This window comes from Nyctibius grandis, chromosome 14 (genome assembly GCF_013368605.1).
Source record: "Nyctibius grandis isolate bNycGra1 chromosome 14, bNycGra1.pri, whole genome shotgun sequence".
Lineage (NCBI taxonomy): Eukaryota > Metazoa > Chordata > Aves > Nyctibiiformes > Nyctibiidae > Nyctibius > Nyctibius grandis.
The window spans coordinates 13,629,610-13,643,803 of NC_090671.1; the positions used below are offsets into that span (position 1 = coordinate 13,629,610).

The 14,194-nt window shown below is 38.7% G+C and overlaps 1 protein-coding gene across 9 annotated transcripts in view; it reads right to left on the reverse strand.

Annotated features, from left to right (window-relative positions):
• The window catches only part of CLIP1 (CAP-Gly domain containing linker protein 1), a 66,513-nt gene that overhangs the window by 43,728 nt on the left and 8,591 nt on the right, over positions 1 to 14,194 (reverse strand). For all 9 annotated transcript variants that reach the window (XM_068412369.1, XM_068412371.1, XM_068412370.1 and 6 more), the window contains exons 2-3: positions 9,784 to 9,979; positions 9,106 to 9,677 (exon numbers count right to left, since the gene is read on the reverse strand). In XM_068412369.1, coding sequence (XP_068268470.1) covers positions 9,106 to 9,677; positions 9,784 to 9,877 — 666 coding nt within the window. In that variant the 5' untranslated portion in view covers positions 9,878 to 9,979. The remainder of the gene's footprint in view (positions 1 to 9,105; positions 9,678 to 9,783; positions 9,980 to 14,194) is intronic.

Here is a 14,194-nt window from a genome sequence, read left to right on the forward strand (position 1 = left end):
CCGCTTCTTATTTCAAGCTGCTTATTCCTTTGCCCGAGTTTTGTTTTAATATGTTGAACAGATCTTCACAACCAAATTGTTTACAGAAGAAAAAAAAAAAAAAGAAAATCACTTTCCTAGCATTTAATTCTATCCAGTTTGACATTCAGGAAGTTTGTCATGATTGAAGGCCACAATTTATTAGGTGACTTGATCTGGCTATAAGATTAAAAATACATTTAACAAGACTCAGTATCACCAGTGTACTGAATGCAATAGATTTGTATTATAATTTCACAGAAATTTCTATCAGCAAATAAGGATTTCTATGAACTGCTTATTTCTAATTCTGTGAGGAAAAGTAAAAGAAATTAAATGAGAAAAAAAAGTCTTTCATGTTTTTTCTAAGGAATAGTTCAGATAAACAACATAATACAGCCCTCTTGCATGTAAAAGAACTGATATCAAGCACGATGCACAACACTTTGCAAAACTGTAGATGCAAACAGCTCTTTGAATTCTTGGGGAGGGGAGAATAATTTTCTTCACCTTTTCTTCACTTTAAAAAAAAAAAAACAAAACCACAAAACTCAAACACTCCTAAATGGAAGACTCAAAATCAGTTGTTTTCACACTTACAATATTAAATATTTACAACCATTCAAATTACCTGCAATGTCTGCAAGATACAGCTTTTCATAATGCCCAGGGGAGGGAAGAATTAAATTAAGCGAAGAAGGAAAAGGTGTTCAGTGTGGCTGACACTTGCCAAGAAGGGCCACGGGCCAGAACTGCAGCATTCCTGCAGGTCAGAATGACAGCATGCTGTGCCCTATTTGTGTGAAAATCTGTTCAGCCTGCATCTAGCGTTGTGAAAACAAGCAAACGTTAATGAAAACCTCTTCAAGAGATTCACTGGATTCAACACAGGCATTTTCAGGGCCATTGGTTTTTTTAACTTGTGTTTTCCAGCACACTTTATACAATGCGGAACATTTTATAGCCTGGGCAGAGAGATTGGATCTAACCTGCTAACATGAAGACTGTAATTTTCCTTTTTATACACTCAAAAGTACATTAGGATTTCATATAATTTTTACATTAGACATCCTATTTCTTGGGGGGACTCCCCAGGATAGAGAACAAGCTTCTTGTGCCATAAATTAAGGTGCATGATCACAGTACACTGGATAATTCATATTAATACATCTGGGAAGTGTTCACACAAGAGGTTAACTGTGAGGAAGGTAGGAATGGAGGACATTATCTTGCATGAAAGCACTAAGTGTCCACAAAGTACTAAGTTAGTGCACAGTGGCTGCCACACACATTTGTGCCCTGGCTTCTGGCTCATCACCTCCCCTGAGCCGACAGCTCTGCTCACAGTGCAAGGCTTCAACTGATGGGGAAAAAAAATCCTAATTCACACAAACCTCGGAACACCAGGGAAGAATGATTAACCCTTTTTGGTATTATAAAATCAGAAAGCTGACACAGACGTCTTTCATCCATATTTAAGGTGGTAGTCCCCTTCTCCTCTCTCATTAGAGGCTGTCTTGAAACAACGTTTAATCTGCAGATCACCTTTATCTTGTGCTTTAAGTGGCACTGTAGCAAATCATTACTCTTCATGGAATAAAAACACACAAAGTTTACAGTTATCATGACTCAGCCTAATATAGTAACTAGTAGAACGTTTGGTATTTGGTGTTCTTGGCAGAGAACAGACAAACTTCCCCTCTCAGAAAACAAGCACGAGTACTGTCTTAGAAAAAAAGGAGTCGCAACCAGCCAAAACAGTCACATGGAAGCCAGATCTCTGTGGCACAGTGGTGAAGAAAGAATACACAACATTTGTTAAAAGTATTTCCTGGGAAGAACTATCCATTAAGTCGACACCCTCGGACATAACCTACTTTTTATAGAGGATAAATATCGTTAACCTAAGTACAAACATAAAAATAAAATTTAACTGAGTGAGAGAAAAACATGCACGTGTCTGTGCTATCAGTCTATACTAGGTCTTCCAAGTTGCCCTTCTTATTCCTTTTCTAGAAACTTTGGGGTTTTTTTTGGTGTTTTTCTTCTTTAAAGATAAATTTGGAAGACATCTTTAGGTAAAAAGACTGGTTACTCCTGTGCGTACTGTTTCCCTACTCCATTTTGTACTGTTGCCTGCCTGAATAAACAGAGTTAAATCAAAAGAGGCTGTAAAAAACCCATTAAAGAAATTAGACAGGAAAGTTAGAACAATAGCCTAGATAAGGAGCATCCCTTCAAAGACAATAGTCAGGTTTGCCGTTGCACAGAGGGATTCCTCAGCTCCTCTTACAGAACTGTTTAGCCAGGCCAAGAAATTTTACTGCAGCTTTGTTGAGCGGTGGGAGGGGTTGTTTTGTTTTTTAATAAACAACATAAGTCAATTGTGAAATACACACACACACAAAAAACCTTTCCATAGAAAGGTACATGGGGTAGACAAGATAAGAGCTATCTGAAGCACCATAGTGGATAATGACAACTAGATGCAAAGATTCCCAGCGAGAGGAAAAGCGTCGCAATCTGTTCCCTCCAACTCAAACTGTAAACAAACCTCCAGACAAATAACACTAGCGCCAGGATAATACAGACTGAACTTGGGTGCAGAACACTTGTTCCTTTTTGTTTCATACCTTGGGTCTGCCCATTTTCCATTTTAGGTGAAAAAATGTATAACATTTCTTTTGAAGAAATTGCATCCAAATCACAAAGCAGGAGACACGATCCAGAAGCAAAGCTCTGGCAATGCCCAGCGCGCGTTGCACCCGCTACAGCCACGGGGCTGCGACCCAGGGCCCGGGGGAGGGAGCACATGGAGGAATTCACATCCCCAGCACATATGGGGATGCACAACATGAGATCCCCAGGAGAAACAGCAATGTGACTAGTCTTGTAACCATGGTACCAGGGTTATTTTAAAACAAGATGCAAGGAAGAATGCCAAAGAATTTTTGGTTTTTTTTTCCAAATCTAGTTAAGCTGCTTTGAATAACTGGCTACTACATTTCTGCTTTCTGCAAATATTAAAATGTGCATCCTTATCAATAGTAGGAATCAGAGTACACTGTAGCAGTAAAGCATCCAGAGCATCAACAAAGGATATACATGCAGTTTTGCCCAGTTTTAAGCAAAAGGCTTCCAAGCCTTCAGTTTTAGACAGGGTCAGCATTGCTCCCTGAAGCCTGAATCTCCTGAAGACTTACAATCATTCACAGATAAATATATCTGTCTCAAACAATATATTTATCTCCAGCTGCAATTAAGTACTCTGCGTGTGACAACATGCTACTTTGAAAGCATTTAAGAAAATAATCACTTATTCCCTTGGCAGGGCAACGTGAGGTGCTGGTGTACAACACAGCATGGCAAAGGCTTCTCTAGGCGTAGAAGTTGCTGTACATACACAGACTCACACTTAGTGCTCTAAAGGGGAAAAAGATTAAGAGCTGATTGCCCTAAACTGTATATACCAATATGAAAAAAGACTTGCATTTACAGAATTGTAGAATTTATTATAGAATCATTGAAAAAGTATTTTAAAAATTAATTATAAGAATTGTAGCACAAAATGTAAAAAAAAAACCCAAACCAAAAAACTAGTTGCATTTGTTAGCAGATCTACTTCCCAGTAGTACCCAAAAGACTGAAAAAAAAAGCCCAGTTTCTAAAAGAAACAGGGGGAAAAAAGTTTATTACCAAGTTTCTAAAAGTTACATGGAAAAATGGGGCATCAAGACAGGTTTCCATGACCTTCATTCATGCTAAGGCAGGTCACTAAATAATAGAGCAGAGAAAAGAACTGCCAGACCTTTTTTTAGTCAGTTATCACACTCAATATAGTCAAGCCGTAAAACATAAAGCAATAATATGCCAGAGAATCTAGGTTAGGCCACGGGTCACTGTGGGGTGAGGAAATTTGGAATTCACTACTGTTAGGTCAAACACGTGGGAAAAGTTATTAAATTCCATTTATCAAATCACAACTAAGCTTGCATTAATTTGCTGCAATGTAAAGTGAAGTAGCAAAATGGGTTTGGAAACCTGAAGCAGTTAAAAACTTCCTGATAAAAGCACATCGGGATGAGCATGTCAGACTTTGGGGGAGCAGCCATTCCATACCTCGAAAGCCACATGTGAATTTGCCACCAAAAAAAAAAAAAAGGCAAAGCAAGGACAACATGTTCCTGGATATCATTCCCCTTGGAAACGCAAGGGGAGGGGAAGGAAGACAGGGAGCACGAAAAATTCAGTCTTGCACGAACAAACTACGAACAGTGCGTGGAGAAGTCATCTATTGCTGCCATTATATCCCAGTAACTCACATGTAATTTTGAGTTAAATAAGGAGTTGCCAAAACAAAGTGACTCACAGTTAGACACAACTCACACCTTGCTGCAGTAAGATAAACATCTTATTTCTCTGGGAGCAGATAGGTAACAATATGTCCTGAAAAATGCTTAAATGTAACGTTAAAAGAAAGCTGCAGTTTGCACAAAGTCAGCAAGGTAATGAATTACACACGAAGCCTTTGGATACCCTCTATCCTTCAGCTATATTCTCATTCATACATTTCATGCTGCGCCAACCACTTCACAAACTATTATACTTTATGGTATCTAGAATATTATGCCTAAATATACATACATCAATGTAAGAATTACTTTCATCCTTGACTTAACATGTCAAAGCCATCAAAACACCTTACAGTCAACTCAGCTTAAGGATAAAGCAAAAGCTCAGCTGAGCAGTTAAAACACTGTAGCACATTTGCAGGCACAATAAGGAGGCTAAGATGGGACAGCCCCAGTAGAGCACACAACAATCACATGTTCTCAACTTCCACATTTTTCTTCCTTTTCTATCCTCATATGCATTGTGGCATGATATTTTTGCATTGCTTTAAGTGTAACAATGCCAATTAATATTTCTTTTTCTACCAGTTAAATACTGACTATTATGGATTTTTAAATCAGAAGTGCATTTTCTGTTCAGAATGTTACAGAAACCAGAAAATGGAAAACTTAAAAATACCAAACAGTCAACGCAGGATTATTTCTAAAAGGAGAAACTTCTCTCTACATGCGAAGTTTCTTTCCCCCTTCGTTGCTTTGAAGAGCCCTGGAATTTAATCTGTTGACAAACTTACGTCATGTTTACTTGAAGATAGGTTACATGGGTGGAAACAATCTGACAATCATCTCCTACCAGTCTTTGCTATTACATCACTAAAGAACTTAGTAAGAAATAACAAAGCAAGAAATAACTTACAGCAAGCAGAGTAAACAGACAGTAAGAAGAAATTAGATGTTATTCATGCACAGAGAATAACTCTGCAAAAAGGCCACATCAGCACATGCCTGTAAATCTAGTTTGTAACCTTTTGTGAACATATGGACAGAGACCCAAGTTACAGCTTTACAGCTCAGCTCCAGAAGCACCAGATCTGGCAGACCATGATGAAGCTGTAACTGGTTAAATGAATGAAAGCACTTTAATCCCTTGAGGAGGCTAAGGCCCCTTAGGTTGATAAGATTTCAATTTATTTATTTATTTAAGACACAGCATCTGGTCCCTCCAGGAAAAAGCCTAAGATGCTCTCAAAGCTACTTCAACTTTTGCTAGGTGCAACAGTTGTCACACAAAGCAGGTTTCCCCCTTTTATTTCAACCAGTTGGGTTTGGTTGGTTGGTTAGTTCAAGGGGTTTTGATTGTTTGTTTGTTTTTTAAATCACCTTTGTGTTGGACTCTTAAGAAATCACAAGTGTTTGCAACACCAGGGCAAACAGGTTCTCTGGCTGCAACTCAAAACAGGAAACAGAAACTGGCTTAGCCTGAAAGTAATTTGTTTTCTGAATTAGTTTTCAGTTCTTTCCCCATCTGGTTTAGTACCTAGCGACAACACTTCCACTGGCACAAGAAGGGATCACTTCTTTGCATAGGAATTCTTATTCATACAAGGTTCAAAATGCTGAAACCGTAGCTTAATTTTCAGCAGGGAAATCAATTACAGTTGTGCTTAAGACCCTGCACTCTGTCACCAACCCAGTAAAGGCTGGACGAGTGCAATGCAGGAAATGCAGATTTCCCCATTAACGCTTCCTACTTCACAGCAATCCCCAAATACGAGATCAGGCTGCCCAGGGTTAATGTCCTCTCTCTAACAACTAAATCACATCCAGATTCCAGAACACACTGCAGATGTTAAGAATGGAAATTATGGTTAACAAAGAGCTATTTTAATTACTCTTTGCATTAATAACCTTCTCTTTGGTTTAGCTAAAACAAAACAATACAGACCATGCACTACAGCTTTCATCATCCCTTCAAGATGTCTTTGCACATACAGGCTTTAATCAAACTACCCCATCCCAACACCACTGGCTATGAACATCTGATGCAGCAGTTTGCTGTGACAGAATGCAGAAGCAACTGTGAAGAGTTTACAGCTTCTTTTCATGTAGAGGAATAGTACTAACACCTCAGTAGGGTCTGAAAAATATTCCAACAAAGCTTAGCTGTTGGGAAATGTCAGTTAGTCAAGCCTGAAATGCTTTGAACCCAACACTTCAGGTTCAACAAACTTCTGTCAGATTTGCATTTGTGTAATGCAGAAAAGACAAGGAGGTGAGGTGTGAACTGGTAAATGCGTTTCTCTGGCATTTAGATATTGTCAGAATGGGCTTTTGTTTCTTGATAACCCAGACTGGGCAGAAAAAAAAGCTGTATGATTTTGCCTTTTTTTTGTTGAAGGTATCATCCAAAACCAGACAGACTAATAATAAAAAAAACCCCAACAGATCAATTCAAGGTAACTCCTGTTAAGTACATTTTAAAATCAAAGTTAGAGGGAAAAATTTAGCAGATTGAAATATAACACTCCACACCTTAAGATCACACACAAAGATCAACAAAGTTGAGCCACATCTGAGGTCCATTCTAGAATGTAATCTTAGCTGATGAGCTGTGTGTTACCCATCTATGAATTTGCCCTTAAGGACATACTCTTCCAGTTAAGTATTTTAATAAGACTCCCAAGTGAGCTTTTGTCTATCATGAATTCATTGTTCTGCTGAACTGCAATTCTACACTGCTGGAGGCTCACCATTTTCAAGACGCAGTTCTCAGCGGTTGTTTTCCCCATATATCCACCATCACCACAGCATTGCTATCACTAAGAACCTTCACAAACTATTCAATAGCAGTCAGCCCAAACTGCAAGAAATGATGAATGTGGGCAGCATTTAGTTGCTCGAGTTCTGCAACGGTACAGTCAGACTGCAGCGTTTCTCAGGGCTATGACACTACATTGTCACTTAGACGGGAAATTCTGTGCTGAGGTGGGACTTAAAAATCCCATCAAACCTCTCACCCTCTTGTATAACGTATTACTGAAAAGATACTTCTGTCAGTATAAATAAAAAGCAAAGGACATGGAGCAGTCCAGTTGCATTTGTACCTTTGATGGAGATGGAATGGCTAAGCTAGCTACAGTAAGTGACAGGCAGGTCTTTCGCAACAATCTGTGACAGCTGGAGGCACTGAGGACAGTTTCCAGCAATTACTCAGGAACAGCTCAATTCTACAGTCCATAGGGCTGGACAGGAGTTCAGTGGCAGAGAAAAAAAAAATAATTAACAGATGAATGGTTTATTCAGCCAAGTTTACTATTATTTGTACTAACCTGGAGGTTAAAGATGTTTACATCTGAATTATTATTAGACATGACATCAGCAGAATCTGGGATCAACTACAAAAGATTAGCATGGGATCCAAAAGGGTTAAAGACCAGCAGACAAGAATCCTGTCCATTTAACGTTCGTATTCCTGTGCGTACACCGTCTTATACTGGCATATAAACTGCAGATATGCATCACTGAATTGCTGTGCTAGGAATTGCCCCAAAACCTCAAACTACAATCTGATGATTCAACAGGAAGGCTTAAGGCAAAGAGAGAAAGTGGGGAGAATGAAATAGTAAGTTTAATCTGTTCTATTTAACAAACAGAATTTGAGACCTTATTACTATCAAGCTGTGGCAGTTAGGATATGCTGCTTCTGTAAGTTGCACTTTCCTGTACCCCAGAAATGCTTTCTATGCCAGGGCGTTCGTTCTTGTCCTTGTTCTTACCTAATGGAAATTTAAAAAATTATATTGTAAATTAAAAAAAAAAAAGATTGTATCAAAATAACAAACAATTCTTCAGCTTAATGACACATGCAGGTAATTCAAACCTAAAATCAGATCTCTGTTACAGTGATCGTAGATCTAGTGGACATAAAATATCATTCTGGTTATATTTGAAGGCTACATACATGGCCTTTAAATAACGAACACAACATAAACAATGTTTCACCAGCTTTCTATTGCCTTTTCAAGCAAAGGCTAGTGTTTCAAGGCCAAGTTTCCCAATTTTCTTAGGTGTATGTCAAATCAGTTATCAAAAACGACCCGTGCTCTATTACTTTGATCCAAATATAAAACGTATACAACATAATTATTTTAAAAAAAATGTTTAAACCAACAAAACTTAACTCCCTTTCAAAAAAGTAAAATGATACATCAGCAGAAGCATTTATGGTTCTGAATTTAGGAAGGGCAGCCAAGTAACATGGCACATCACCAACAGAACACGTAATTCCTGGGTGATCAGTGGCATTATGTGACTACTTCTGTTGCTGCCTATCACTGCTCAGGGGAACAATCAATTATTGAACTGGTATCTTTCTAAAGACACGGCCCTGAATAGGGCAAAAGAGCTGCATGGAAATCTCACAAGCTCATTTTTTATTTAGCGTGACTGTAGTTCTCGAAGTTACAGAAAGATAAGCTACAAATATGTTGTTAAAGACCAAATGGTTTTTTTTAAACACTGGCAAAACATAATAGATTAAAAACTGCCAAATTAACCATTTCATCTTCCCACAGCACGCAAAGAGCTTGTCTACAGAAGCCGCTCAATGAAAAGAAAGCTAGAGCGTAAATTTACATCACCTTGACCAAGGAAATAGTAGAAAAGTTTTGAGTATTAGCAGAAGTTACAATTCATCAATGAAAAAGCAGGCCCAGAAGCTGCAGAGGAATCTTACCAGAACTCGATCTCCAATTTTGAGCTCCCTTTCTCCTTTCTTTAGCGATCCAGCTTCAGAGAGATTTGATATAGATTCACTTGCAGTTTTTGAAAGATTGCTAATCTGAGGAGGAGTTGAATGTTCCTTAGCAGCAAGTGGTGAAGTTTTTTGTGGAATTCCTGAGGGGGGGAGTGCAGCAGCGGATGAAGACACCATACTAGCAGCTGATGTGGAAGTTGGTGATGTAGCTCTAGAAGCCTGAGCTGTCTGTGTACCGTTGGCTTCATCTTCTGTCAGCACTTTTCTTGTCAATTTTGATGGTCTTGTAAATATTCCCCTCAAGGGTTCACACTGGAAATAGCGAACTCCAGCCACAGAGCCATCATTCTTACCAATTGGTTCATCTAGAACAATCCCTGCCCACTGTCCTGGAGCAAACTGTGTTTCACCGAGGAACTGAATGAAGCCAGGTTTACTTCCATTGACCCAAACACGCTCACCAACTCTGAAATCATCCACAAACTCTTCATGAGCATCTGCAGTGGCTGTGCTTGAGGCTTTTTCACTGGAAGCTGCTTTTTCTGCTGGAGCTGGAATCAAGCACAATGAGAAAGCAACAGGAATCAAATACACTAATATCCCAGAGAGCATTTGTTAGATGATAAATGAGGGAAAAGATATTTAAATATTCCTTACCAGCTGCAACAGACGTAGGTGTTTTCAGCAATGTACTCCCATGCTTGATGGTCTTTGAAGGAGCCTTAAGTCCACTTGGTTTTAACATACTCATCTTTTTGCAATACCAGTGTTAATCCTCTTCGTCTGTAGCAACTATCTTTTTCCAAACATGGATAAAATATACTATTTGAGTTTTTCCAACTCTGGAATAAACCTGTATATAAAAATATTAGACACAAAACAAAAATCAGTATTTTAACTCCTGCAGAAGAAATGTCTACACATACACATAGTCTGTGTATGAAACGCATGATAAAACATGCTTTACAGTAACAACCAGAAGCATTTCCCAGGATAGCATTTCCAACTCCTCATCTTTTGAAGGCCATTTCCTATTAAAATACACCAAGTCTGAACCTAAAACATCAAAATAACTCACTTCACTGAATGCTGCTGTATTTATCTTGAGCTTTGAACTAAAAGGCTATTTTAAGAAAGAAAAACAAAGCCCTTAACAGCATTACTAACATAACCCATAGATATCATCACTCTGCGCACCCTACTGTTTTCAGTCACATTTTTCAAGTGTTGCAATATCCCAGCAAAAACAACTTGAGACTAGACAACTAACTGCAAGAGAAATCGAGAGAACCAAGAATTTCAGGATAAAAGGAATAAAGTTTTTAAGAGAGACTGGAACTGAACGATTAAGATTGATCAACAGAGTTAAGATGATGACAACTAAAGAGTAAACATCCACCTCAGCTGTATGCGATCTTTTAGATCACAAGATATTCTGGCTCGCAGTCCCCAGCGCAGTGCCCCAGCTACGCTCCTCTGGAAAGAGGAGGGACTCTTCCCTATGTTGCTAGGATACGAGTGCTGCTCTGACTTGGAAGCCAGCTACAAGTTTTTCAGGGAACTATGTCATAAGGGTTTTGCCACAGAAGGCAACTGTATCACAGAATCACAGAATGTCAGGGAATGGAAGGGACCTCGAAAGATCATCTAGTCCAATCCCCCTGTCGGAGCAGGACTACCTAGACCATATCACACAGAAACGTGTCCAGGCGGGTTTTGAATGTCTCCACTTCTGATTACAAAACCTTTAGAAAGGTTCTTCCATCTATAATGAAAAATCTATTTTTTTGTCTACAATGTGAATTCAAAGCCAACTGTAAGGTGACTGGTCTCCCCACGATCTTCAAAAGCATAAACTGCTCTGCATGAACACAGCTTGGATATTTCCTACGCTTTATATGTAAAGGCACTGACAGAATAGCTATGCACTTAAGAAAAAAAACAGCACACATCTAAACACCTGGGGGGAAAAAAAAAAAAAACAAACACAGACATGTAGCAATAGACTGTTTGCTCAACTGTTTGCTCAGAACAGACAAACACGAACTGTAAAGCAGGTCTCAGTCCTGCTGTTTGCTCAGCATTTTGGCACCAATGAGTACAGATGCACAGGCAGAAAGCTGGCCGGCTGCAGACGTCCCAAACCCATCGCTAGCAGTGCCCAGGTGCGCACTCTGGGCGTACAGTATGTGTAAAGGCAAAACAAACACTAGTGAAGGAGATGCTGCCACACTACAGGAAGCAAGACTAAAGAGACAAGCCAGCCGTGTCTTTTCCCTACCAGTAGAAACTTTATCCCTTGTGTATTATTAATAGCCAGCACATTCGTGTGCCTAAAAATCAATTCACTGTGAAAAAAAAAAAACAAAGTATCAGGCACGCTGCTTTGTGAACTTAAATAACAAAGTGAAACATTTCTTCTGCTATTTCAGGATCAGCCATGCCAAATTCAAGCCATTTTCTATGATGTCTGCAAAAATGTTACACTTTAAAAAGCATTAATTACCACCTTGGCTGTATGGTGTTTGTCTACAATTTTAGTTATGCTCCATGAAACCTCTGAAGTAGTGCTGTGAAGATTGCTGAAAGTTTTTCCTAGCGTTGCCAGAAGTATGTCACCCACCCATCTGCAGAGGTATGACTACTGAAGAGAAAAATGTCTCCATTGTTTTTGCAAGACATATTTCAGTTTACTATTAATTGTTAAGTGGCAGCTTTCACGTTCACGAACATGAAAGTAGAGTTAGCTCTCTAAAATCAAAGTATAGGCATGCAATATGACGAAACCATGAAAGAACTGGGAGGCACTCAGTTATACAGAAGAACAAGCAGAGGATCACATAAGATGTCACTTTGGACACAGCAGGAACACTGTGAGTTTCGTTTCCCCTCCTACTACATACCTGCCCTCTCTGCTAAATCTGAATGCATCATATTTCCTCATGTTTTGTTTTAGAAATCTTCTAAAATTGCACTTCGCTCTTACACGCCAAGGACTTGAAAAGCCTTCCTCTTCTCTCTTGTTACCTACCTACCCCTCATGCTGCAGGCCCTGTTCCCTCCCCTCCAACGCCAGGATCTCCACGCATGCCTCCATTACCTTCCTCAACCCATCAAAATCCATGGAATGGAAAAACTCTACATGAAAAAGAAGGATTTGGTACAAATACAGAAATGAGAGAAGTATCAAAGTTCGTTCTTTTCAGTTCACAGTCTTCCCTATCAGTGCCAAACACCAAATTTATGGAAATTCAACAACCTCATCTAGGCCAAAGCAAGTCCCCCTGAAGAAAGACTGTCTCCTAAAACCAGGAAGCTAGAAGCTGTCTTACAGTATTCCACCATTCTTTTCCATATACTACCTCTTTTTTTGCCCACAAAGAGCATTCCAGCACCACACAGGTAGTAACACATCTATATTGTGCAAGGATGGGTATATTAAAAGAAAACAAACACTAAATTACCCCCCAAAATTACATTTTGCCATTTTCAAATAATTATTTATTAATAGATGTTTAATAAACCTCTGCTCAACAGAAAGAATGTTCTAATATTGCATTTCTTGGCTCAGGTACTCATTCATATTTTAATCTTGCTCTCCACAGTCATGGGTTATATATTTGCTGTGTCATTTGCTTTTCTCAACATACAGGCCTTCAACTAGGCCAGAAGTAACACAATCCTTCACACCCTGGTTTCAGAGTTACTGAAATTGTAGCTTAATTCAAAAAACTGCTAAAATATAGGCAACACATTTCGGTAAACTACTGCCTTATTGCAACAGTGAAAATGCAACTTTCAGGCTTAGAAAGAGACAGGACCTTCACAGCAACATTTCCTAATAGAATTCATAAAACACTGAGAGCACATAAATCTGCACCAAGTGATTTTAAGCATTACGCACTCTAGCATTTCCTAACAGGCTCCAGATGTCAATTACCTCATTTCAGTTCCCATAAGAGAGAGCAGCTAGCTACTTGTCTCGATTTGTTCTCTGTCCTTCCTTGAATCTCTCTCAGCTCTCCTGAAAAAGAATCTTTATAACCAATAGGCAATAACATTAACTGGAAGTTTCTCAAAAGATCATGTCTGGAACCTAAGAAAATGCCCAGAAAGAGTCTGACAATATATGCTACTTAAGCGTTCAGAAAGCCACACATTCCCCCAACACCACAATTGGGCGTAAAAAAGAGATTTTAAACACAAGCTTTACACTTGTGCTACTACTGGGAAATATATGATTTCATACAATATGAAAATGCATTACATTCTCAAATGAACTGCATTATTTTTTGTGTGTGTTGACCACTGCAAATTTTCAAATGCAGACATGAATCCTCGTGTTGGCCCTTTTAGTTGATTAGCAATATCCTTATTCTTCTTATTTGCCTTTTACAGACCTCAAAGTAGTGCAGGTATCAAAGCATCCGTAAGCAACAAGTTGAGAATCACTGGTTTAAGAAAATAAATCCTACTAATCTGATAACAGATACGAATTCAGTTGCAAGTTGAGATTAAAAATAAATAAATAAATAAAGCGTAATCGCATAACCCTGAATTTAAAAAGCAGAATATTTTCCAATTGTCAAAAAAGGAATTCTTATAATAAAAAGAAAACAGTTGTCCACCACTGTTTCTAACAAGACTATATTTTCAACAACTAGTACTCCAAAAAGAACTGAAATACAATTAATAAGAAAACAGGGAAAAAAGTTAAAGCCTCAGCTCATTCCACTTAAGAACCCTATAGTCACGATAAGAATATAACAGTATCAATAGCTCTTTAAGCTTAGTTGACATCTGACAAGCGTGCTGCCACCACCTCACTCTCCTTCCTCAGGAGAAATTATAATTAAAACGATTCATCTGATAAAACATTTGAAACAATGACTTGACAATTTAATGAAGAAACATTTGCTTAACATCACTACTTGAGACTACCACGGAACAGATGCGGTGTTTCCATGGAGAAAAGCAAGTTGTCTGTCCATTTGGTACGGAAACAAAGAGGACATTCTAGAAGAGAGCAGCATAATGTTTGAATTGACTCAAAACAGACTGCACGATC